At 36.5% G+C, this 26,220-nt stretch overlaps 3 protein-coding genes across 4 annotated transcripts in view; 2 read left to right on the top strand and 1 right to left on the bottom strand.

Moving 5' to 3' along the window:
• DMD (dystrophin) overlaps positions 1–26,220 on the top strand; it is a 1,914,059-nt gene that overhangs the window by 458,209 nt on the left and 1,429,630 nt on the right. For both annotated transcript variants that reach the window (XM_054720874.1, XM_028129748.2), the window contains exons 26-29: positions 1,580–1,690; positions 3,194–3,367; positions 8,571–8,726; positions 11,991–12,161. In XM_054720874.1, the coding sequence (XP_054576849.1) occupies positions 1,580–1,690; positions 3,194–3,367; positions 8,571–8,726; positions 11,991–12,161 (612 nt within the window). The remainder of the gene's footprint in view (positions 1–1,579; positions 1,691–3,193; positions 3,368–8,570; positions 8,727–11,990; positions 12,162–26,220) is intronic.
• LOC103297868 (39S ribosomal protein L22, mitochondrial-like) lies at positions 4,519–5,038 on the top strand. The gene is made up of 2 exons (XM_028129755.2): positions 4,519–4,564; positions 4,791–5,038. The coding sequence occupies exons 1-2, from the start codon at positions 4,519–4,521 to the stop codon at positions 5,036–5,038; spliced, it is 294 nt and encodes a 97-aa protein (XP_027985556.2).
• On the bottom strand, positions 20,038–20,662 carry LOC129150230 (sperm acrosome membrane-associated protein 4-like). Its single transcript, XM_054720908.1, has one exon. The coding sequence runs from the start codon at positions 20,429–20,431 to the stop codon at positions 20,144–20,146; it is 288 nt and encodes a 95-aa protein (XP_054576883.1). The 5' UTR covers positions 20,432–20,662; the 3' UTR covers positions 20,038–20,143.

The raw sequence follows: 26,220 nt of genomic DNA, 5'->3' as shown, positions 1-26,220 counted from the left end.
GCTTTTATTTGTTAATCATAATTTAAAAAATAATAAAAAACATAATTTAAGAGGTAATATAGTTGGGCATTGAGTTTGCTATTTGCTAGGTATATTACCTTGGACAAGTCATTATCTCTACCCTCATTTGTAATGAGGATGATAAATAGTTTGATCAGGTGGTTAAATAAATTTATGTGAACCACTGGTACTTAAGCTCATGCAAACATCTGTTTGGGTAATGAGGATAATGATGATTTCCTTCAGAGCTCTTCTCTTTTCCCTCTAGTGTAAAAGGTTGAATGGATACCATTTTCTTCTCTACTCAACTACTTGAGTGTTGACCAGATGAGAGAGTGTTAAAACCATGTTGACTGATACTGTTACAGATGTATTATGTGGTCCTTCTGCTCTTTCTGACTGTCTTTTGCAGCTTACCTTCATCAGTTTATTTTATCAGTTTCCACTATGGGTATTCAAGTTTGATCAGTTTCTAACTCCTCCTTGACTCTCCCCTTTTTCCCCAAGGCTCTTCTCCTTATAAACAAATCATAAATAATGATACTGACAATTTATGACTACATATTTGTGCAAACAACTTGAATAGGCATTTTCACATAAGCAATCACATCTAATCTCTTTAACAAAAGTGCTATAGCTGTCTACTCACAGACATGATAATTTTTCCAGATATATTGCCTAAAAATTGTGATAATGCTTCATTGTTGGCTTGTCATGATCATCTTCAGTTTAGAGATGAGAAAATTGAGGTTCAAAAAGGTTTGGTGCTTCCTCTGTAGGAAGTTAATAAGTATCTATCAGACAAAAAGCAAAACCCATTGTGGCATTAACTTCCCTTTACTATTTCCATAGTTTCCCTGAAATTTAACTGAAAAAATGGCATAGACTGAAGGAGTACAGATCACTATTAAGAAATGTTGTCCACATGCAACTTCCTTATTATATCTTATCCCTCTCACAGTTAGGTTTTTTATAAAAGTTAACATGTTGTCTTTGTTCAGATGTGAGTGTTGATTCAATGATAAAAAAATATCAGTTTTACATATTGGACATAGATATTCCCTACTGAAAATGATATCTGAAATAGCTTGTTCATTATCACTAATTCAAAAGAATAATATATATTTTATAATAACCCATTAGTAGAGAAATAAGTCCTTTGATTTTTGATAACTTCTTGGCAAGTAAAAAAAAAACTCTATATATTATCATTTTATTATTTTTAATTTTTTAAAATATATTTTTGTTCAGAGAGGAAAGGAGAGGGATAGAGAGATAGAAACATCATTGATGAGAGAGAATCATTGATTGGCTGCCTCCTGCACACCACACACTGGGGATTGAACCCACAACCCAGGCATGTACTCTGACCAGGAATCAAGCCATGACCTCCTGGTTCATAGGTCAATGCTCAACCACTGAGCCACGCCAGCTGGGCGATATATATTATCATTTTAAAAGAGGCTATATTGTAACAATATTTTAAGACAGTTTCTGAATCCTGTCTTCTTGGAAAGTAAACTGTTCATTGTTATAACTTGCAGAAACATGATGACTAATAATGCTGTTCTCCTAACAGAAAATCCAATCAGATTTGACAAGTCATGAGATCAGTTTAGAAGAAATGAAGAAACGTCACCAGGAAAAGGAGGCTGCCCAAAGGGTACTATCCCAAATTGATGTGGCCCAGGTACATATTTTTGTAAAAACTAAGTAACTTGTTTTAGGTCAGTATTAAAACATAGTCTATATTAGACAACTAGATTGTTAGAAAAATTGGATTTGAGGGCATTTTTTTAAAAACTACAGTATGTTATATAAATGATACAGACTTTTTTGGGTTTTACATTTTAAGAATAAAATAGGTTAGTAAGTTATCTTTTATTATCCCAGCTAATAAAACAGTAATATGCAAATTAACCATCACTCCGCTACACCCACCAGCCATGTCCAACAGCCACGCCCACCAACCAATCAGGAACAAGTATGCAAATTAACCCAACCAATATGGCTGCAGCCATGGAGAAAGCAGGAGGGTGGCTTGGGTTTCCCCAGCGATGGAGGAAGCCAAGCTTTCCACACACCCTGGCTGGTCCAGGCCTCCACTTAAGGCTACAAAGTTTCAATTATAGAAGATAAATAAATCCCAACAGAAATGGCTGCCGCCACGGAGCAAGCAGAAGGCTTGGCTCCACTCCAGGCTACAAAGTTTCAATTGTAGAAGATAAATAAACCCCAGATACCAGGGCCTCCACTTGGGTCACCAGGGGGCATGGCCAGCCTGCAAACCACCACAGGCCCCTCGCCCAGGCCACCCCATGCCCCATGGGAACCCCCACCCTGATCCGGGACACCTTTCAGGGCAAACCAGCTGGCCCCCACCCAATCACCAGGCCTCTATCCTATCTAATAAAAGAGTAATATGCAGATTGACCATCACTTCAACACACAAGATGGCTGACCACATGTGGTCAAAGATCCTGCCCCCATGTGGACACAAGATGGCTACCACAAGATGGCCATCAGGAGAGGGCAGTTGGGAGGGACCAGGCTTGCAAGAGAGGGCAGTTGTGGGTGATCAGGCAAGCAGGGGAGGGCAGTTGGGAGGGACCAGGACTGCAAGGGAGGGCAGTTGGGGGCAATCAAGCCTGCAGGGGAGGGCAGTTAGGGGTGACCAGGCCGGCAGAGGAGGGAAGTTGGGGGCAAACAGGCTGGCAGGGATGCAGTTAGACATCAATCAGGCTGGCAGGGGAGTGGTTAGGGGGTGATCAGGCTGGCAGGCAGAAGCGATTAGGGGCAATCAGGAAGGCAGGCAGGTGAGCAGTTGGGAGCCAGCAGTCCTGGATTGTGAGAGCAATGTCCAACTGCCCATTTAGACCCAATCCCACCGGGATCGGGTCTAAACGGGCAGTCGGACATCCCTTGAGGGGTCCCAGATTGGAGAGGGTGCAGGCTGGGCTGAGGGACACCCCCCCATGCACAAATTTCATGCACCGGGCCTCTAGTATTAAAATAATTGGTGAATTCTTTCAAATGCACATTTTTTTGTGTTGGACAAATGGAAAACAAAAAAAAAATGTTTTGGTGTATTTTTAGTTTTGTTTATAATAATAAATAATTTTAATTAAAATTGAAATATGACTGATTATTGTTTGGAAGGCAAAATTAAATTGTTGCTTTCTTACATTTACAGAAAAAATTGCAAGAGGTTTCCATGAAGTTTCGGTTATTCCAGAAGCCAGCCAATTTTGAACAGCGTCTACAGGAAAGTAAGATGATTTTAGATGAAGTGAAGATGCACTTGCCTTCATTGGAAACAAAGAGCATTGAACAGGAAGTCGTACAGTCACAGTTAAATCACTGTGTGGTACGTATTTCTGGTGACAAATACTCAGCTAGCCATTGACTTTCTTTATTAAGAAGTTTTGATGGTACTCTTTTATAACAGAAAATTGTTTTAAGATAACTGTAAAATTCACTATATAATTTTGAGATTAAGAACAAAAATTAGCACAGATGGATTAAAATACAAGAACTTTACTGAAATAGTAGACATTTGTTGTCCCTTCTATGTGTATCTGTTTTGAGTCCAAAATTCTCTAAGGACTGTGCAGAATATAAAAGAACACCTTCATTATTTAATTCTTATGTTAATTTGAATATATTTTTAATGGAAATACTGAAAAGAAATGTAGTAAGTCCTCACCATCATCGATAGGTTCTGCAACTTTAAGGAAAATGAAGTGTAATGAAACTAGTTTTACCATAGGATAATTGATATTAACAAGAATTAAGTTCTTACAGCATCTCATCAATGATATAAAGAAATGTTGAATGAAATGACATGATTTGAGGACCTGCTCTGTATTTAGTCTGGAAACAGCAACAACAATAGTTGCAACAATAAAACAACATGCCAGATATGAGTACCAGGTATACTTAGTGATCTACACAATTAACCTTGAATTCTCAAGGCCACAGATTAAACGAGGGAAGTTAAAGACAAAAGGTGATGAAGAGCAAAGTAAGATTTCAATCTTACCACTCTTACTCCAAACCTTAAGATCTTTCCATTAAACACCAGTGTCGGATATATACTGAGTGGCCAGATTATTATGCATTTAGAGATGATAATAATCTGGCCACTCAGTGTATACTGAAATGCCACTGCATCACAAAGACAGAATAAAAAGTCTCAGATGGGGGGAAGCTCCCATTGAGGGTGAAAGATCATGGCGACAATACTGGATAGTTTGTGTGTGTTATGGATGCAGAATCTGAGGGGGAAGCTAGCCTTGGAGTTCTTTATTCTCAGAGTGTTTTATCCCAATAACACATCCACACAAGTGTTTCTCTTGACATTTCTTGAAAACGGGAGAAGAAGAATAAAATTGTTTATCCTTCATGATGGCCTGGAGAACCTCAGAGACCAGCAGAAATCTACCATTGTCAAAGGCAAATAAAGCACTACAGCAAAGACAAGATGTGGTATTTGGCAAAATTGATTCTATTTGAGGAATGTCCATTGGCCAGGCTTTGGCTCAATTTAAATTTAGTGACCAAATAAAAAGGAGCCCAAACAATTAATGAGATTCTTTTTTAATATATTTTTATCAATTTCAGAGTGAGAGAGAGGTAGAATGATGAGAGTGAATCATTGATCGGCTGCCACTTGCACGCCCCCTACTGGGGATTGAGCCTGCACCCCGAGCATGTGCCCTTGACTGGAATCAAACCCAGGACCCTTTAGTTTGCTGGCTGGCGCTCTATCATCCACTGAGCAACCGGCTAGGGCAACGAGATTTTCTTAGCAGCACAAGATATGGCAGTGAGAGACCACAATGTGGAATGCAGATCCAATTTATACATCGCTGAGTCGACCTCAGGGCGAGACCAATACTTGAAATGCATTCGATTCCATGGCAGCGGTCGCTTTGGGATCATGGAGAAGGTTTATTGCCATTATTTTGTGAAGTTGTTGGAATCCCTTCCACCTCCACTTGAAGCATTAAAGACAGCAGCCAATCATGCCAAATAGTATATACAGGAGCTTTGAAACCAAACCACCATTCACATTTTGATGAGAGAATTCAGGCTCCACAGTGTATATAGTTTGCCATTTATTTTCTAAAATCAAGCAGTATTTAAAGACAAATAATTTTTACTAAAAAAGCCATAGACAGGATAATTAGCCTGAAGTGTAAATCTTCACTGGACTTTGGAATTTGCAGCGGTGCCCTTTGTTGCTATTATTAGAAATTCACCAGGTCATATCACTTCTCTGACAACATAAAGCTGAATTATGAGGACATATACTAGAGTAATGGAAATATTATTATAACTCTATGTGTTCAACGGACTATTAAGGTAGAAATCACCTACAATAAAAATGCTGAATGTTATTAACATTAATGGGAAAAATGTTTATATATGTAGTACTTCATGTTTTAAGGATAGTTTCTGCATCTGCTTCATAGCATAAATGAAAAAGAGGCTTTTAGTACATTTCAGTCATATCATTATGAATGGAAAAATATAATTTTAACAAAAAGCTTTATATATTGTAAAAAATTATGAGGAATTTTACATATGATAACATTTTTTATAATACAGACTGCATTTTAGTGATATAATTATTATACATATTCTTAGCTCCAAAAGAAATTAATAAATTTTTAATTTTAATCGATTTTTAGAGGGAAGAAAGCAGGGAGGGAGGGGGGAGGGAGGAGAGAGAGAGAGAGAGAGAGAGAGAGAGAGAGAGAGATGAGAAACATCAAAACATGGATTGGTTGCCTCCCACACAAACCCCGACCAAGATCGAACCCACCACCTTTTGGTGTATGGGATAACTCTCCAACTAAGCCACATGGATCAGGGCCCAAAAGAAAATTTGAATTTAATAATGTATAGTTATTAGTTGATATAAGATGTATAATGTTAGTACATGGGGACATATGTCTTCTTAAATATTGCACAAAGAGTTAAAGGCAAAATGACCCAAGTACACTGTTGTTATGGATAAATATAGGGAAAGCTATTGCTTATTTTCTTCTAGGAACAGGTCTCTAATGGTACCTCATAAAGTTTGTCTGATATTAACTAGAAGCTGAAAACAAGCTGATTGGTGCCCATCTGTGACTGTGCCCTGATTCAGTGCACAGGAAAGAGCTCAAGTTGCTTGCTCAATTCATTTTTGGTTATAGTTTGAATGTCAGGACCAGATCAACTAGTCCTTTCATAATGACGTATTTTCGTTACAACTTCTAGATTTTTTCAACACTTAAGATGCTCTATTGCATATAATATAATCATGGCCTTTGCCTTCAATAAACTTTTATTCTGTTAAAAAAAATCAGTGCAAATAAATAGAAAGAGTATGTTCCTAAAATAGTGATACATGTTTTCTCTGCCTATTGGAAAACATGATGTTAATGAATACTACTGCCTTGAGTGAATCTCCATCATAAAGGTAAATAATTAAGATTTTTTTTAAAATTTGAAGAGTAAATAATTTGGAAGTATCTCTGATTCCAAAATTCACAAAGTTGATTTCCAGCATGACAATTAAAATTTTGAATGTTTCTAAATACCCAGATATGTCTATAATTTCTAAGATGGAAATAAGGTAAAATAAAAAAAAAGTAATTCATGCCCTAAAGAGTCAGCCTGAAGACTGAAGGGTCCTGGATTCAATTCCGGTCAAGGGCACATGCCTGGGTTGTGGGCTTGATCCCCAGTAGAGGGCGTGCAGGAGCCAGCCCATCAATGATTCTCTCTCATCATTGATTTTTCTATCTCTGTCCCTCTCCACTCCTCTCTGAAATCAATAAAGATATATTTTTGAAAAAAGTAAATCACAATAGCTAAAATTTGGAAACAGCCCAAGTGCCCATCAGCAGATGAGTGGATGAAAAAGCTGTGGTACATTTATACCATGGAATACTACATGGCTGTGAAAAAGAAGGAACTAGACATTTGTAACAGCATGGAGGGACCTGGAGAGTATTATGCTAAGTGAAATAAGCCAGTCAGAGAAGGATAAGTATCACATGATTTCACTCATATGTGGAATCTAATGAACAAAATAAACTGATGAACAAAATAGATCCAGAGACAGAAGCATGGAACACACTGAGGAATCTCAGAGGGAAGGCAGAGTGGGGTGGGTGGGAAGAGATTAATGGGGGAATTTATGTGCATATATTTGTAGCCCATGGACACAGACAATGGTGTGGTGAAGGCCTGGGTGGGGCAGGTGCAGGGTGGAGGGGGGGTCAATGGGGAAAACAAACAAAGGAGACATCTGTAATACTTTCAACAGTAAAGATGAATTAAAAAATAAAGAAACAAACAAAAGCAAATTATCTGGAAAGCTCAGACAGAACTCACAATTATTGATAAAGGAATATTTATTTCAAATAATCATCAGATGGGGTTAAGATGGAAATAGATTATGTGTGTAGCCTTAATGAATAAGATAACTGCTCAGCCCTTACAAAACATTTTTAGACATTGATTTTTAAATAGGAAAGAGAAAACAAATCCAATTTCTGTTCTAATTCCAAAAAATAAAAAAACAATTACCTACCAGCAAGTTTATTTCCTAGTACCAGTGAAATAAATAGTTGTCATTCACACTTAACCCCTGACCAAATTAAAGCAGCAAAAGTATAATGTAAACTATGATATATGCATGTATGCATAGATACATATCTACATATGTTTATGCATGCATGTATGCATAAAAAAACAAATACATTTCCAGGAAAATAACTGCAAGGCAAAGTTATGATACTTGTTCCACAAAGCTTTGTTATGGCAATATACTTTGTGAAGCAATGTATGTGTTCTTTGTAGTTATGATGTACATGTGAGTTTTAAATAACATATTTATATCTGTCTATATTTAATTGATCAGCCCCATTAAAATAGGTTTGTATAATTTAACATATGGAAAATTTCCTTCCTTACTTCTCTATGATTTAATATACCAAAAGTATGATTTGGAAATTTAGATATTTTAGCACCACTAAAATGTAAGCACCATGAGAACAATATTGAACGTGTCTGTCTTGGCTATGACTGATTCTCTAGTCACTCGAATATTATGTGGAATGTAGTAAGCACTCCATAAATATCTTGTGAATGAGTAAATTAATTTTTCCAAACTCACAACTAGAATTATATAACTATAACATTAAATATATTGTATATCAACCATACTTAAATGAAAAATAAAATAAAAATAGATAAATCAATAACATCTAGAAATAAGCTTTACAAATTTGTATTGAAGAACTAAATATATATGTGATGCACTCTTACTTTAGTAAGAATAACTAAACTATACATGTCTATGTGTGTATATATTATTGCAAATAGGAACTTGAAATAAATAAAAATGCAAAAGCTAGATGTTGATCACAGGTGCAAAACTTAGCCCCCTTAAAACTATAAACATGAAATAGCAATTAAGGTGATCTCTACCCCTGTTTCTTTTTATTAAGAACAGTATGAGTTAGACACTGTTGCTTCTTCTTATGTTTTGTTTTTTTGTTTTAAATTAGAACTTGTATAAAAGTCTGAGTGAAGTGAAGTCTGAAGTGGAGATGGTGATAAAAACTGGACGTCAGATTGTACAGAAGAAACAGACGGAAAACCCTAAAGAGCTTGATGAAAGAATAACAGCTTTGAAATTGCATTATAATGAGCTGGGAGCGAAGGTACGTGCACTGAAACCATAAGTACTGGTTTCTTCCCACTTTCCTTATAAATCATAAAGCAAGATGTAGTAATTATGTACAATAAATATCTTAGAAATTCTTTATGCCTTTCAATAGATAGATACATACATATATACATTCATACATATATACATAGAAATTGAGATAGATTCCCATGTGCAATTCTTAAGAAACAATAATTAATCAATGAAAATCTATCAGTCTACATTAAAATATTTAAAGCTTAGAGAGATTGTTATTGGTCCATCAGATTGTTCTAAAAGGGTTACTTTGATCTATACTTGTCCTTTTTTCACTGTATAAATATACATGTGCTGATTCAAAGGCTGGTAAATTTTATAAATGAATTTACCTACATAAAAAAAGACAAAAAAACAACAACAAAACAAAAAAAAAAACGAATGTACCTACTTATGTTGAGGAACTATAGAGTTGACATTTTCTATATAGATCACATTAGATGAAATAGAGCTGGTGTATTCCACAGAATTTGTTTCCGTCTGTCAAGCATTGCATAATCCACGGTATTTGATTAATAAGATAGCATAGAGAGCCAGTTAAGTCCTATGGCTCTGTGATTATTTTCATATTTTTGTCCTGATCAGAATCTAATGACCAAGTCCATCTCAGTGTTAAAGATGTTTGCATATCTTCAGCTCCTCTTTCCAAAACTGTGCAATGTCTAGAACAGTTCTCTCACTTCCCTCAAATTCAGAGCTTTGATGGTTCAAAATAATTATAGTTCATAAAAATATTCATAAAAAACATCAAGGTCTGACCTGGCCTTTGCTATGCTGTTATTTTACATTGCTCTAAGCTAACTAAAATATTTTTTGGTGCTCAGCTAAAAAATTCAAGTGACATTTGGCACTTAGTAATATCATTAAAGCAAAATGAAACATTACTAACAAATCATACTTCGCTTTAATAGCATGGCAGAATACAGCAAACATGTAGGACAGAAATTTATTTTTGAAATAAAACCTTAGAAATATGAGTGATAAAGGGAATATTTAGAAATGTCATCTTATAAAAATGCTGTAGTATTCCTTCTAAATAAATCATCTGCATTTAAATCTTCCAAGCTCCTTCAACAACAGTGGTTTTGTTTAATAAAATCAGAGGAAACAAAGGTTATCTGAATGTATTATTATTTTTATATGAAAAGAGACAAACCCTTCTATTTTATATGGTTGTACTTGCAAGAGTCAATATGTGTTACTTTTTTATATTAGTCACTTCAGGGTGTAATAACAAAATGCCACAAGCTAGGTGACTTAAACAACAAAATATTTTTCTCACAGTTCTGGAGGCTGGAAATTCAAGATCAAGCCTAGTGAGAACTCTCTCTTTTCCTGGCTTGAAGATAACAGCCTACTCATTAGGTTCTCACATGGGGGGCTGGTGAGGGGAGGAAAGAGAGAGAGAAAGAAGAGAGAGGTCTTTTTTTCCTTGTAATAAGGCCATAATTATATCACCCTATTATTTCATTTATCCTAATTCCTAAAGACCCTATATTCAAATACAGTCACATTGGAGATTTGGGCTCAATATTAATTTTTGGGACATACAATTCAGTCCACAGCACTTTTCTTACAAAACATGATTAATTTACTGTCACCGACTTAGCCTAACTGTTCAATGAATAAAAATTGAAAAGTTTCTTATATCTAACTATATTTAATTTCATTGAGAGATAGTACACCTAGCAATCCAGATGTAGTAATACTTATAATTTCTTGATTCACTTCTCTGTGCTTTGCTTTGATTTTTATGGAAATACACATAAACTGCAACATTCTTATCAGCTTCAAATTTCAAAGCCTCTGTACTTATATTAGCTTCACATTTTTAGGTATTCGTGAAACATTGACTGTTGAAATATTCTACTGCAAGTGGCACTCTTTAAATGTATTCCTTCCCCACACAGACATACACATGTAAAACTCAACTTTCCTTAAGATGGCAGTGTTTCCTATTTTATTAAATCCTATTTAGCTGATATAAACACAATAGAATAAATAAAAATCAATAATGCATTAGCTCTGGGAAGATAGAATTTCTTTGAAATATTGAATCTAGAATTATTTTCTACCAATAGTGCATACAAAAATAACTATGCATAGGAATACATCTTAAGGTATATTTTTTCTCCCACACATGAATAACATTCTTGCAGTTTGAAAGGGCAGATGCTTTTACTTCCCCGAAGGAAAAATCTGTTTTAAAAAAAGTTGACTTTGTAGCCTCAGTAACAAAACATTTTTCAAATTTATATACACCTCTGTTAAAGAAACTAGCAAATTTTGTTGAGTATTTGGAATTCATATTAAGGTTTCAGGGTGTTTATTTTGATTGTAGCTCTTTAAATTCTTGAAACTTATTTTCACTTGTAGAACACACACACACACACACACACACACACACACACACACACACCAGGAAGAGATTCTGGGCTTTTTATGAAACCAACTAACCTACACATTTATACAATGTAGGCACATGTGGAGAGCTGGTGGAAAAATACACATTTGTCTCCTCTTCATGTGAGAATGTGAAACAATTTGATTTTGACGGTCTTTTTTTTCAACACAGAACTGGAAGACCAGATCACATTATGATTTTCTCTATTAGTGAGAGTGAAAATTTTGTTTGGAATTATTATTTTTGCCCCCATTAGGTGACAAAAGCTTGTTTAAAGAGGAAGTAAATTATTTTTTGTGTTGTTTTTATGCAAAAGTACGACCCTTTACTGATGCAATGACAATAACATTAGCCATTGTAAGCATTATACAAATATTTTTGCCTCTTGAAAGACTTAGTATTTGTCCTTCATTTTGATTTCTTATCTGCAAGAGTTTCATTTGCATATAGTGGATTGTAAGAGAAATGTGCCATATCTTCCATTTGACCTACGTATTTTTTTTAAATGCCATAAATTATTTACATTAAAAATAATCTTAGCTTTTCTTTCTGCCTGATACAGAACACTACGTTTTGGAGAAAGTGCCTCATCTTTCCTAGATTATGTTTCTTTACTACTAATGTTCAGAATTATATATATATATATATATATATATATATATATATATATATATATAGTTTTTCTAAAATGTTATTCTTAAAAAATAAGAAAAAGGTTATTTTAAAATGACAAAAATATGAAAATTCCAATTAAGTGGCTATATCTAAAGCTGAATTAAAAATGTAAACTTAATTACATTTTATTATCATTCTTTTCAGGTAACAGAAAGAAAGCAACAGTTGGAGAAATGCTTGAAATTGTCCCGAAAGATGCGGAAGGAAATGAATGCGTTGACAGAATGGCTGGCAGCTACAGATATGGAATTGACAAAGAGATCAGCAGTTGAAGGAATGCCTAGTAATTTGGATTCCGAAGTTGCCTGGGGAAAGGTATCACTGAAGGTTATTTGTAACATGCACAAAAACACACCGTTATATAATTTTATAAGGAACTATTAGCATGCAACAATAATCAAATTATAAGTATTATCTTGCTTCATTTTCCATTTTCTCAAAATTTCATCAGTAGTTTAGCTCTTTCAAGACCATGATAGAACCAATGGGAAGCTTTAGCAAAAATCACCCTGAAGCTTGTTTAGAATTAGGTAGGTTATGAATAAGTCATTTACAAATACATACATTTTTAATCACAAAGTGAGTCCAAAGAAGAGATTGTATGTCACTCTAGTTTGACTAAGACAGATTGTACAGATAGACCCTACAGCCAAGAAGAGGGCAAGGATACATAGACTGCAGACAGGTGAGATGGGCAGGTCAAGCAAGATCAGCACATGGCTTATGTCACAATAAGAAAGAAAATCTCAAGGTGTCTGTGCAGCTCCTATAATTTTCATCACCAAAGGACACAGTGTTTTCTTTAATCCTCAGCTGGAAAATTCTTACTGTTTCTCTGAAAGCCAATAAGACATTATCACTCCCTAAATTTAAGATCAAGGTCTTCATAACTTATTTTTTTCAGTTGATTCATCCTAGAAAGTGTGTTGATATAAAGGAAAGAATTGCTATTAATAATGTGTTTTTACCTTAAACTTTGCCAGAGCACAGGGCATTTACAAAAAAATAAATCATAGTGTTATCAGTGGAAATGGGGTATCTTTTTGCCTACTGAGTGCTGGGGGTTAGGTCTTTATGATATATCAAGAAAAAGAGTTTTCGGAGGCTCACACGGGTGGATGAGTGATTTTTATTTGCTTGGAATCACATGCCTGGGTTAGCAAAGTACCATTTCCCTTACACCAGTCCTGTAAGAAGTACAGCTGGGGATTCAGCAGAGCTAGAAGCAAAGCCAATGTCCAAAGTTTCCTTTCCATATTACAGTGGGTCCAGTTTAGGTTCAGGCTTGTTGTACTCCATTAGCTTATTGTGTGGGATCCATATGGCTGTGGGCCATGTGGGCGAATGTCGGGGCACAGGTGCATGAGAGCCTCTGAGAAACCAGGAGCACAACACAGCAAGAGAGCAAATTTCTTTGTTTAGGAGATTAAATATCTCAAATCTTCCCACGCTTACCATGGCCATGCATACTCTGGCCAGTGACCTGTTCCCCGGTATGATTGACAGAAAAGTACCTTCCCTATGTCACCCAGATTTTATTGGGCATGTGTGTATTCTCCCCCTATGCAGTCCCTTTCTCCAGTGATCAGTGGCTCCCTGGGGAGTGTTAAACTTCAGCTTCCTGGCAAAGCTGCACAAAAGGCATGTCTTTAATAATTCAACAAGACTATCTAGATTATCCAAAGTTGGAGATTCTTAATTGCATAATATACAAACTTACAATTATAAATGAGTCCAAAATTGATAACTGATTTTGTTTATGTACATTCAAAGGACAAGTAAATATAAAATTTTGTCACTTATATTTTTTCAAATAAATAGTAGTGCATGAATTTCTTTCTTCCCATTCAGAATAGATTTATTGTTAGAGATAATATATTGAATTGTATTTATTAGTTCATATATATATATATATATATATATATATATATACACACACACATATATGTATATATTCACTTATTATTATAGTAGTGAGTGTACAGAGAGTACAGGTTAAAAATTACATTGGCCTTACTTTTTTCTTATCACCCAATCAAATATTATATTTTTATGTGATGATTTAGTTTGAACCAATGATAATCATATACTTAGGTGCAGGCTGGGCTGCTGTAAGAAATAAGTAAAAAATACCATGAATCTAAGAAGATAAAAATTTATATGTCTTTGAATTTATGGGTGGAAGAAGTAACTTTTCTCCATGAAATGCTCTGAAGTCTTGTGGTTATTTGTTTTCTCATGGTAACACTTGCTCACCACCACCATTCCTCAATCTCAGCCCACAAAAAGAAGAGAGAAGATGAATTGGAAGACAACCAGCTCTTTCTTGAAGATGTATTATGACAGCTCCATGCACTATCTCTGCTCATATTCCATTTGCCAAATTTTAGTCACATAATCATATCCAGGGAGTATAGCAAAAGATGGTTTCTAACTGGGTCACCAACATGTCCTGCTAAAATAATGGTTGATTCTTATACTAAAATGAAGAAAGATAATACATTTCTTTTGACCAGTATCACCCCTGTCTTTTACATCATAAGACAAAGGCAAAGAAAAGCCTGCATGATCTGTCTCTCTGTAAGTACACATGACTGATGGCAGTTTCCACCATAAGAACTGGTAAGCAAACAAAAAAAGCTCAGAAAGACTTATGACCTATTAAACTATGAAATATAGTAAAATGCACATGGGCAAGTAGTACAAGAAGAGGATTCATGAAAATGATCCAGGCTTCATTCTTAGTCATCCTTCCATTAATACAATGAACAATATATTTGATTGTTCATATCCAATTTTAATGTCTGCATTCATTTGCTAGGTCTGCTGTAACAGAGTACCTCAGATTTGGTGGCTTAAACAACAGAAATTAATTTTCTCACAATTCTGGAGCCTGGAGGTCTGTCCTAGATCAGGATTTCAGCAGGGTTGGTTTCTTCCGAGGTCTCTCCCTCTGGCTTGTAAATAGCTATATCCTCATGTCTTAATATGATCTTTCCACTGTACATACCTGTGTCCAAATTACTTTTCTTATGAGGACACCAGTCATATTGGGTTAGGGCCTACCATACTGATCTTATTTTAACTTAATTACCTCTTTAAATGTCCTATCATCAAATATGGTTACATTCTGAGGTATTGAGGTTAGGACTTCAATATATAATTTTGGAGGACACTATTTCAGCTCATAACAAGGAAATATGTCAAAGAATAGTACTTCATCATATTGTTTCTGAGACACAATTAAGCCTCTAACAATGCGATAGCTTTATAAATATAATGTGGAATGCTAATGTAATGGTACAGGGTAATAGAACTGGACATGAAAGGAATTTGAAAAAATCTGACTACAATTTAAAACTGAGGTGAAGTCATAAAGGTATGCCACATATGAATTCCCCTTAAGGTCACTGCATAAGTACCTACAGATATATTTTTGCCTTAGCCCCACCCTAAAATCATTAAAATATTATAAGATAATGAACTTGGCAAATATTTCTAGATTATCCTTGTCATGTTAGAAGGCTTGAGTAGTCTGGAGATGTGGCAGCTTTTTGAGTCTGGCTGGTTTTCTATAAAACCAAGAAGCAATACTAATTTGAGCTCCATCAGGAAAAAAGCATAGAAAGCTGGCATGTTTTATTTTATTTATATAATAACATATTGCTCTTTCTGGATCTTTTGAAACACTAAACTCCTAATTATACACTCTGAAATATCTTAGTGGTCAAAGCAAAGTATACACATTTGCATTTAAATTGCACAATCTTTAATAAACTCATTTTTAAGATGCTGAAGCTTTTTCAAAAGTCATAATCATATAATAAAAACATGTGACCTACAGATCTATAGCAGTCGTATTTATGATTCTAATTTTTAACATGAAAATAATCAAACTCTCATACATGAAATCCCTATGTCTCCTTATTACATTCTTATTTCATATGCTTTCTTGGTAGATGGAGAACTTGACTCAAAATGTTAGTGTCATCTGCATTTCAAAGGATAGATGTCAGATGTCTTTAAAAATAAATTGAGTATTTATTTAAATGCAATACATTAAAGGTATTTGCCATTCATTCCAAATATTTTTGATTTGGAGAAAATTTGAATATAGAGTCAATTTATTTTTTAAACTGTTTCATTTATTTCTGCTGAATTTCTCTCAATTCTATTGATTTAAGAACATTATATTATTTAAATCTGAAAATACTTAAATATCTAGATAAAATACTTTATACATACAATCAAATTACTACTGAAATTTCAGTTTATTTGACCTTTAGTTTATGCAAATAGAGCCTACTTTCAAATATATTGACTATAATGAAATCTATTCATTTTTATTTTTACTATATTTAAGTTATACTTATTTATTATAGATCTAACTCCAGAAAAAAAAGATTATTTGATATGGCTCAAATACATACACGTGATTCAACTGTCAAAGATAAATCAGAATACTAGAGAAAGGGAAAATTGCAGTAGGAAAGTAATGGACACTTTGTACAGAAATATGCTCACAGTATCCCATGGTAGGTGGAATAGGCAGGGAAGAATAAAGCCTCAAAATTTGGCACCAAGCTTCCTATCAGACAAAACCAACAAGTAAACATGTTTCTTTTATAGTTATAACACTTAACATGAGATCTATCCACTGAAATTTTTAAAAGTGTATAATATAGTCATGTTAACTAGTGGCACAGTACTGTACAGCAGATCTCTAGAATGTATTCATTTTGCATAACTGTTATGGAAGGAAATATACTGATGAAATTAAAAATGTCCGCATTATCAAAATAGTCATTAAAATATTTTAATGTACTAGTCATTTGCAGGCTTCTCTTGAATTTATATCAGAAGAAAAAATTGGAAGGATAGTGAATGAGACAGCACCCTTATTGATATTGTTATAATAAACATAATAAAAAGGTTTCTGTTCCCATTTATCTATCATCATTCCTCCATGCAGAACAGTCTCACGAGCCTGACCATGGACTTTTGCCATATCTTCTTCAGAAATTAGTCTGAGGAGTTTGGTCCTGTAGGATCCTTTTGCTACGTCAGGGCTAGGTCAACTAGAATCCAGTACCATATCTGGACTTTCTCACCTAAGTTTCCCTCCTACTCAGAATTCTGTAGTTACACATTCAACACCACAGATGTTAGGGCACATAGCCCTTCTAGAAGATACTGTCATGATTCCAGGTGTTTACAGTTACCATCTACTTGCTAAGGACTATAAACTTGAGAATCTCTTAGGAATCCCAGATCAGACTTTTACTGATCTCATGGGGAAAGAGTGGAAGAACTTCTGAAAATAGCTAGGGTGGTGGCCAGATTGGTTAGCTGGAGGCACAGCCAGAGGCAAGAAAACTGTTCTATCATCTCCCACCTTATGACCATGCTTCCAGATTGCAGTTGCTGGTGGGGGGAATGGATAAATTGAAAAGGCAGTCCAAATATTTCAGAAGGAGAAAGAAAAATATTTTAAAATAACAGGAAGCACCCTTCCAACCGGTTCCCCCCACTCTATTCCCTTACCCCTCACCACTGTCCTCATCCATAAGGTGTAAAATTTTTGTCCAATCTCTTCCCGCACCTCTCACATCCCTTTCCCCCAAGAATTGTCAGTCCACTCCCTTTCTATGCCCCTGATTCTATTATATCACCAGTTTATTTTGTTCATCAGATTTTTTATTGACTCAATTTTTAGATTCACTTGTTGATAGATATGTATTTGTTGTCACTTTGTTGTTCATAATTTTTTATCTTTACCCTTTTCTTCTTCTTCCTATTCTAAAGAATACCCTTCAGCATTTCATATAATCCTGGTTTGGTGGTGCTGAACTCCTTTAGCTTTTTCTTGTCTGTGAAGCTCTTTATCTGACCTTCAATTCTAAACTATAGCTTTGCTGGGTAGAGTAATCTTGGTTGTAGGTTCTTTCTATTCATCACTTTGAATATTTCTTGCCACTCCCTTCTGGCCTGCATAGTTTCTGTTGAGAAATCAGCTGACAGTCATATGGGTACTCGTTGTATATGGAGGGGAGCTATGTGAGGAAAAAAGAGGAACATCTGTAATAATCTGAACAATAAAGATTTATTAAAAAATAAAATAAAATAACAGGAAGCAGATATTTTAGAATAATAATAACAGAAGTGACAAAAAGTTTAACAGTGGGAATTGAAAATTAAACTTAAATGCTAATTTAAAATTCTGATTTAATTCTGAAAATTAAACTTAAATGCTAATTTAAAATGTCTGATCACTTATGGGGCATTTGTTACCCCATAAGTGATCAGACATATTCTCTCCCTTCATACCTTACAAATCTCTGTTACTGGAATTATCCAGGTTGAGATGGGAAACACTGATTGATATCTAGAGAACAGAAACAGCGACAAAGGAAAGAAATGTTAAAACAAGGAGAGATTCCCAGCTCCTGGCAAGTTTGCACACCAGCACTGCACAAGATCCTTGAGTTATTCTGATAACTTCTACTCGCTTGGACTACTAAGTGGACCTTAACAATTTCAGTTGCCAAAAGGACAGGGAAAATGTCTGTTTTGTTCCTTGGTGTTTCCCATGCATGTAACTTCATATCTGGCACATAGTACATGCTCAATAAATATCTGTTCAATAAGAGTAATTGCAATTTAAGAGACAAAATTAAAACATTTCTTGAAAGAAGAGAAAATGATGATGTGCTATTAAAATTTATGGTAGGCTTTAGAACAAGTGGAAACATGAACAATCATGGGCTCAAATACTCCCATTTTGTAGATGAGAAAATTGATGTCCTGGTACATAGAAAATCTACAACTAGAATCCAGTACCATCTCTGATTTCAATAGCTTTTTTCTACTATAATTATTGTTATAAATCTTATTTTCTAGTAATTTTAAGATAATCTAACTCAAAGTAACAAAAAGGTATTTATCATGCACAATGAGAATAAAATGCACAATGGTTAAAGAGCAGAATATATACATCTACATGAAAATCTTGTGTGCATTTATTACCTACTATAGTGTATAATCAGTTGCCACTGGTGTCCTTTTAGATTTTAAATATTACTTGTTAATGCCTTACAATCACCTTGAATCTTTGGATATAATTAAATCAATTCTAAACATCATATTACTGGCCACACTTGTTTGACATGAATTGAGCACAAATATATAACAGTAGGAAAGTAAGTATTATGTGATTAAGTAGAAGTTTATATTTATGATCATTATTTTTGGAAAATACAATTTTCAACAAAGATTATGCAGTTTTCTGATTTAACCTTTTTTATTTACTTCTAATTTAGTTTTAGTCATCAAAAATTTAAAGCCAGTTAATAATTCAGCTACATTAAATCTATTTAATGTCAACAGTATTATCTAAAAATTAAAATGATCAAATATAATTCCAGAAAACATAATATCTGTCCTATAATACTTTAAATCCATCAGTTTTTGGATATCTCAGATCTGCCAGTTTTCATAAATTGACAATTAGGTATCATTAACATTAATCTTGGGATGCCAAGAGTTGCCTCAGAGAATCAGAAACATGTAGAAATGTTTAATTTAATTCAGGGCGTTAAATAATACAAGATAACTAATGTCTAGCCGCTTAGGTAACAAGCCAATTTGATTTTCCCATTTCTTTCAGGGATAGATTTTTCTGATATTTAACATGAGGAAGAACAATGATAATTTCCCTAGTTATTCTTTGCTGCCACTCCAATTCTAAAATGCAAGGGCACTCACCCAATAAAATCTTGGGACAGATTGTGTCATTCTGATTTGCCAGTGGTTCTCAGGCAACTTTAAAAGACTACCAGAGCTTGGGGCCCAACCTCAGAGATTCTGATTTTATTAGTCTGAAGGGTGGTAGTGATTTCTAATAGTCGGGGAAGTTTGAGAATCACTAGATAATGTGATACAAGCAGTCTTAAAAATCTACATGCAGTTCAGCCAACCATGCCCTGTATTTTTTTTAAGCAATCACCTTTCACAGTTTAAAGAAAACTGGCCTCTGGTCCTAGATTGTGAGGATGATTGTCTTAACTCATCACTCCTCTTAGCTATAATAGCATGATAACTGCTACTTATATCTAATGTCTGTTACACTATCATTCCTATGAAAAAGTACTGTATAGCTTTTTTAAATTAATATTTTATTTTTTATCTAGGGTCTCTGGCCATTTAATGGGGAATGGGGGAGACAGAGGGGCAGGAGGCACAAGGAGCAGCGGTGTCCTTAGACTAGTCCCAGGCCGTTCCCTCCATGCTGGTCACAGTCATTGAAGCAGCAGCAGCACACGCAGCATCCGGCCTGTGGTGGTCCCAGCCTTCAGGCTGTCTGCAGGGGTCGCGGCCCTGTTACACAGTTCACCATAATGGCAGGTGGAGATGAGCTGGTAGGTGACAGGATCTTCAGGGTGCCCATAGGGAGTGGACAGCATGCAGTCTTTGTTGGTGCCAGGACAGGTCAAGGACTCGGTCAGCTCATAGAAGATGTGGTTCTTGGTGTCTGTCATGACTGTGGGCAGAGCCATCACCAGGAGCAGGAGCCAGCCAAGAACCATCGTGGCCTGGTGGCGGTGGGTGGTGGTGGGCCTTCTGGAACTGCTGAAGGACACTCCGCACGCCCACGAGACTTCTGCCCCTGGATCTGGCCTCCCCGGGTCAGCACTTGGAGTGTCCTTGGTTCCCAATGATCCGTGTCCCTCTCAGGAGCTTCTTCCTGACCACGGCTCTCAAGTCCCAGGGTCTCTGAAGCTTAACCGGGACAGAGACAGCCAGTGGCTGCTGCCCCACGAGAGTGTTTGTGGAGCAGAATGGGGTGACCTCACAGACCCCTCAGGGTTCCACTGGCCACTCTGGGGGTGAGGTCATGGGTGGGGGAGGGGTGTAACAATCTGAAGGGCAGGTTGGCCCACTGACCTGTCAGGGAGTGAGGTCCTTGCCACCCAAGGTGCCTACATACAAATGCTCAGCCCAACACTTGCCATCCTGGCCACTCAGTCTTAGGCTCTGCTGGGTGCTGGGTACTACTCCTGCCCAGTGCCCATGGTGAGCCCGTTTCTCAGATGGGCAAACCAAGACTCAGAAAGAGAAAGTGAGGTGTCCAAGGCCTTAGAGCCAGGATTAGAGCCAGGTTTATTTAATTCCAAAGAGGGCATTTATTGAGCTCTGGCTGTGTGCAAGACCAGTGCTAGATGCATTATATAGCAACCACTGTGATGACAGAACTCAGAAGAGCAGGGCTCACCATAGCTCCCAGGCTTCTAGCATTGGACAGGGTGCCAGGCACCATGCAGGGAGCTCCATCCATGTTCTCCCGTTGAAATCTTTCTACCTATTCGCTCCATTTCTCAGATGAGCAAACAGCTACACCCAGAGCCTGGCACACAAAAAGCTTAACAAATGGGGGTCATTATAGGAAGCAGCTGAGTCTCAAAACAGCCCCCGTGGGTGTCAGAAAATGAACTATGTCTCTTTCCAGAGGGGAAACTGAGGCATCCCTCAGTGGGGACAGGCAGATCCCAGGTTTAAAATCAAGTGTGAGTCTAGATGATAATTTAAGTATCTTAACGTGTTGTTCTCATGGGGTAGGTACCTTGGTGGTCCCCATTCTACAGGGGGGATGTTGAGGCAAGAGGGTGGCAGGACTTTATTTTTTTTTTAAATTTTACTAGTATTGACAGTATTACAAATGTCCCCCACTTTCTGTCCCTTCCCCCCTTCTTCCAGCCTGAGCTACTACAGGCCTTCACCACACTATTGTCTCTGTCCATTGGTTATGCATATCTATAATAATAAAAGCATTATATGGAAATTAGACCGGACATCCTTCCTGACGAAGCCGGGGGTTCGAGGGAAGCCTGAGTTCCAGGTGCCAGAGGGAAGCTGGTGCCCACAGCCGGGGGAAGGAAGGCCTACTCTTGCATGAATTTCATGCATCGGGCCTCTAGTATGTATATAAGTTCTTTGGTTAATCACTTCCTGTCTTCCCACCACTCCCCTCTGAGATCTGTCAGTCTGTTCAATGCCTCCATACCTCTGCACCTATTTTGTTCATCAGTTTATTATGTTCATTAGATTACACTTATAAATGAGATCATGTGGTATTTTTCTTTCTCTGACTGACTTATTTCACTCAGTGTAATATATTCCAGGTCCATCCATGCTGTTGCAAAGGGTAAGAGATCTTTTTTTTTTTACATCTGCATAGTATTCCACTGTGTAAATGTGCCACAGCTTTTTTATCCATTCATCTACTAATGGGCACTTGGGCTGTTTCCAGATCTTAGCTATTGTAAGTAACACTGCTATGAACGAAGATAGGGGTGCACATATTCCTTCTGATTGGTGTTCTGGACTTCTTAGGATATATTACTAGAAGTGGGATCACTAGGTCAAATGGCAGCTCCATATTTAGTTTTTTGAAAAAACTCAATACTGTTTTCCATAGTGGCTGCACTAGTCTGTATTCCCACCAACGCTGTATTAGGGTTCCCTTTCCTCCACATCCTCACCAACACTTGTTTGTTGATTTGTTCATGGTAGGCATTCTGGCAGGTGTGAGGTGATACCTCATTGTCATTTTAATTTGCATCTCTTTGGTGATTAGTGACTTGGGTATTTTTTCATGTCTATTGGCCATCTGTATGTCCTCTTTGGAGAAGTGCCTATTCAGGTCTTGTGCCCATTTTTTAGTTGGGCTATTTGTCTTCCTTTTTGTTAAGCCATATGAGTTCTTTATATATTTTGGAAATTAACCCCTTTCCAGATGTGTCATTGGCAAATATATTCTCCCATACAGTGGGTTCCCTTTCATTTTGCTGATGGTTTCTTTTCTTTTTAAAATGTTTTTTAAATTGATTTTAGAGATACAAGAAGGGAAAGGAGAGACAGAAACATTGATATGAGAGAGAAACATGGATTGGCTGCCTCCTCCATGCCCCTATTGGGTATGGAGCCTCCAACCTGGGCAAGTGCCGTGACCTGGAATCGAACAGGTGATCTTTTGGTGCATGGGATGATCCTCCAACCCACTGAGTCACACAGACCGGGGCACTGATGGTTTCTTTTGCTGTTCAGAAGCCTTTTATTTTAATGTAGTCCCATTTGTTTATTTTTCCTTTCTTTCTCTTGCCCCAGATGTACTGGTGAAATTCTGCTATGTGATATGTCTGAGATTTTGCTGCTTATGTTTTTTCCTAGGATTTTAATGGTTTCACATCTTACATTTAAGTATTTTATACATTTTGAGTTTATTCTTGTGCCTGGTATAAGTTGGTGATTTAGTTTCATTTGTTTGCATGCACTTGTACAATTTTTCCAACACCATTTATTGAAGAGACTGTCTTTACTCCATTGTATGTTCATGCCTCCTTTACAAAGGGTAAGAGATCTTTTTTTACATCTGCATAGTATTCCACTGTGTAAATATAGTGTAATGATGTGGGTCAATTTCCAGGTTCTGTGTTCTGTCCATTGATCTGTATGCCTGTTCTTGTGCCAGTACCAGGCTGTTTTGGTTACAATGGCTTTGTAGTATAGTTTGATATCCAGTATTATGATTACTCCAACTTTTTTCTTCTATCTCAAGATTGCTATAGCTATTTGGGGGCTTTTTTGGTGCCATATAAAATTTTTGGAGTATTTGTTCTAGATCTGTGAAATATGCTGTTAGTATTTTAATAGGGATTGCATTGAATCTACAGATTGCTTTGGGTGGTATGGACATTTTAATGATGTTAATTCTACTGATCCATGAACACGGTATATGTTTCCACTTGTTTGTATCTTCCTCTATCTCTTTTTTCAATGTCCTGTAGTTTTCCAAATACAGGTCTTTGACTCCTTGGTTAAGTTTATTTCAAGGTATCTTACATAAATATTTTTTGTTGTAATGGTAAATGGGATTTTTTTTCTCTCTCTCTGAGAATTCATTATTGGTGTATAAAAATGCCATGAATTTCTGGATGTTGATTTTGTATCCTGCTCCACTGCCTAATTCATTTATTAAATCTTGTAGTTTTTTGGTTGGGTCTTAAGGTTTTTTTTATGTACAATATAATGTCATCTGCAAATGATGACAATTTTCCTTATTCCTTTCCAATGTGGACAACCACATATTAAAATTTTGGGACAGAATGTGTCATTCTTTTTTTGCCAGTTGTCCTCAGGAAACTTTAAAAGACTACCAGTGCTTAGGGTCCACCCCCAGCTATTCTTTTTTATTAGTCTGAGGGTGGCAATGGTTTCTAATAGTCGGGGAAGTTTGAGAACTACTAGATAATGCGATACAAGCAGTCTTAAAAGATCCACATGCAGTTCAGCCAACCATGCCCTGTATTTTTTTAAGTAATCACCTTTCACATTTTAAAGAATCTGGCCTCTGGTCCTAGATTATCTGGATAATTGCCTCAACTCATCACTCCTCTTAGCTATAAATGCATGAGAACTATTACTTATTTCTAAAGTCTGTTACACTATCATTCCCATGAAAAATTACATCTTTTTTTAAGAGAGCATAGTAATTTATCTGTGAAGTGAAATAACACTAGCAGATCATTAACTTTGTACAATGAATGCATCAAGCAGCTGTTACTTAGAAAATAGAACATCTGTTAAATGCCATTGGAGTCACTATTCACTGTCATTATAGTTATAACTATAATTTCTGTTCTGCACATTCCGCTTTCATGAAATTCTTCTTTAACAGATAATATATTAATAAAAATCAGTACATATTTTCATAAAATTCACTATTTAATGTTTTATGTTATTTTTGAATTTATCATTATATTATTCCATCACATTAGCCTAATAATAAAATATGTTTTAAACCTCTAGCCATGACAAGAGTACTGTAGGGGACTGAAAAAACAATTAATATTATATTTTATCACACTTAAGACATATTAATTGTATGATGCACCATTGATTTAACTACATCTGTTGTGGATCACAATGAACACCACCACCTTAAATGTAAATATAAGTTGTTTCCTATCAATTTAAGAACCCTTAAAATGTGACAAATGTACATCTTAAAATTGTAATAATGGGGTATTTTGTCCGTTTTCCCCCATAAATATGTTTTGTAGCTAAAACTAAAAGAACTCTCTTCCATTCCTTACCAGAAATGGTGTAATATTTATGCATACTGACTAAGGTAGGATTCATTGGGGAGGGTGATCTTTTAAAATACCTTTTATGGATGTGTTAGGTAAACCTTTGTCCATATTAGAGGGGACTTGCACAAGAGATCAAGAAAGAGCTAAAAGATATAGGAATTTAGTGGCATCCTAGTAAAGGGGGGATTATACATGGAAATGGTGTTGTGGTATATGTTTACCTAAATGAGGGCCTCAGTGAAGATAGTATATATGGGAGAGGAGACACTTAAGAGATATAAGTGGGGTGGTAAATGGAAATAATAGGAATCAGATAGAGAAGTTACCCTAAGACTATATGTCCCTGGCAAATTCCATGAAAACTCATGGAAGGCTTTGTATTTCTGAAAATATGAAATGGGTGGGAGAGATGGTTAAGCCCAAGTGGGTTATTTTTCTCTGCCCCCATTGGGGAAAAAAAAATCTGTGAATATGTTCCTACTAGAGGCCCAGTGCAGGAAAATTTGTGCACTCGGGGTGGGGGGCCTCCCTCAGCCTGGCCTGCGGCCTTTCACAGTCTGGGACGCCTTGGGGGTTGTCCACCTGCCAGCTTAGGCATGCTCCCCAGGGGATTGGGCTTAACCTGGCAGTCAGACCTCCCTCTGGCAGCCTGGGAGCCCTCGGGGGATGTCTGACTGACAGCTTAGGCTCACTTTCTGCAGGGAGCAGGCCTAAGTCATCAGTCGGGCAGCCTTAGTGCTGCTGAGGAGGCGGGAGAGGCTCCTGCCACTGCCGCTGTGCTCTCAGCCGTCAGCCCAGCTTGTGGCTGAGCAGAGCTCCCCTGGTGGGAGTGCACTGATCACCAGGGGGCAGCTCCAGCATTGAGCGTCTGCCTCCTGGTGGTCAGTGCACATCATAGCGACCTGTTGTTCCAGTTGTTCTGCTGTTAGGGTCAATTTGCATATTACCCTTTTATTATATAGGATGGGACCAGATAATTAATCTAACATTATATACCATTTCACCTTTAAATAAAATGTTTAAAAATGTTTTTATCGTGTGATGGTATGATCAGCAGAGACCAACAGAACAGGTTTTCCCATCCTGCTGCAGCATCCATGAAGTAAGTGGATGAGCTGATGGCTAAATCCTGAACTTCACGTGCCATTGAAAATAGCTATTACCAACCAGACAAGTAATAACAAGTGTTGGAGAGGTTGTGGAGAAAAAGAACCCTCATTCACTGC

This window comes from Eptesicus fuscus, chromosome 1 (assembly GCF_027574615.1).
Source record: "Eptesicus fuscus isolate TK198812 chromosome 1, DD_ASM_mEF_20220401, whole genome shotgun sequence".
Classification (NCBI taxonomy): Eukaryota; Metazoa; Chordata; class Mammalia; order Chiroptera; family Vespertilionidae; genus Eptesicus; species Eptesicus fuscus.
This window is presented reverse-complemented; position numbering and strand designations above follow the sequence as displayed.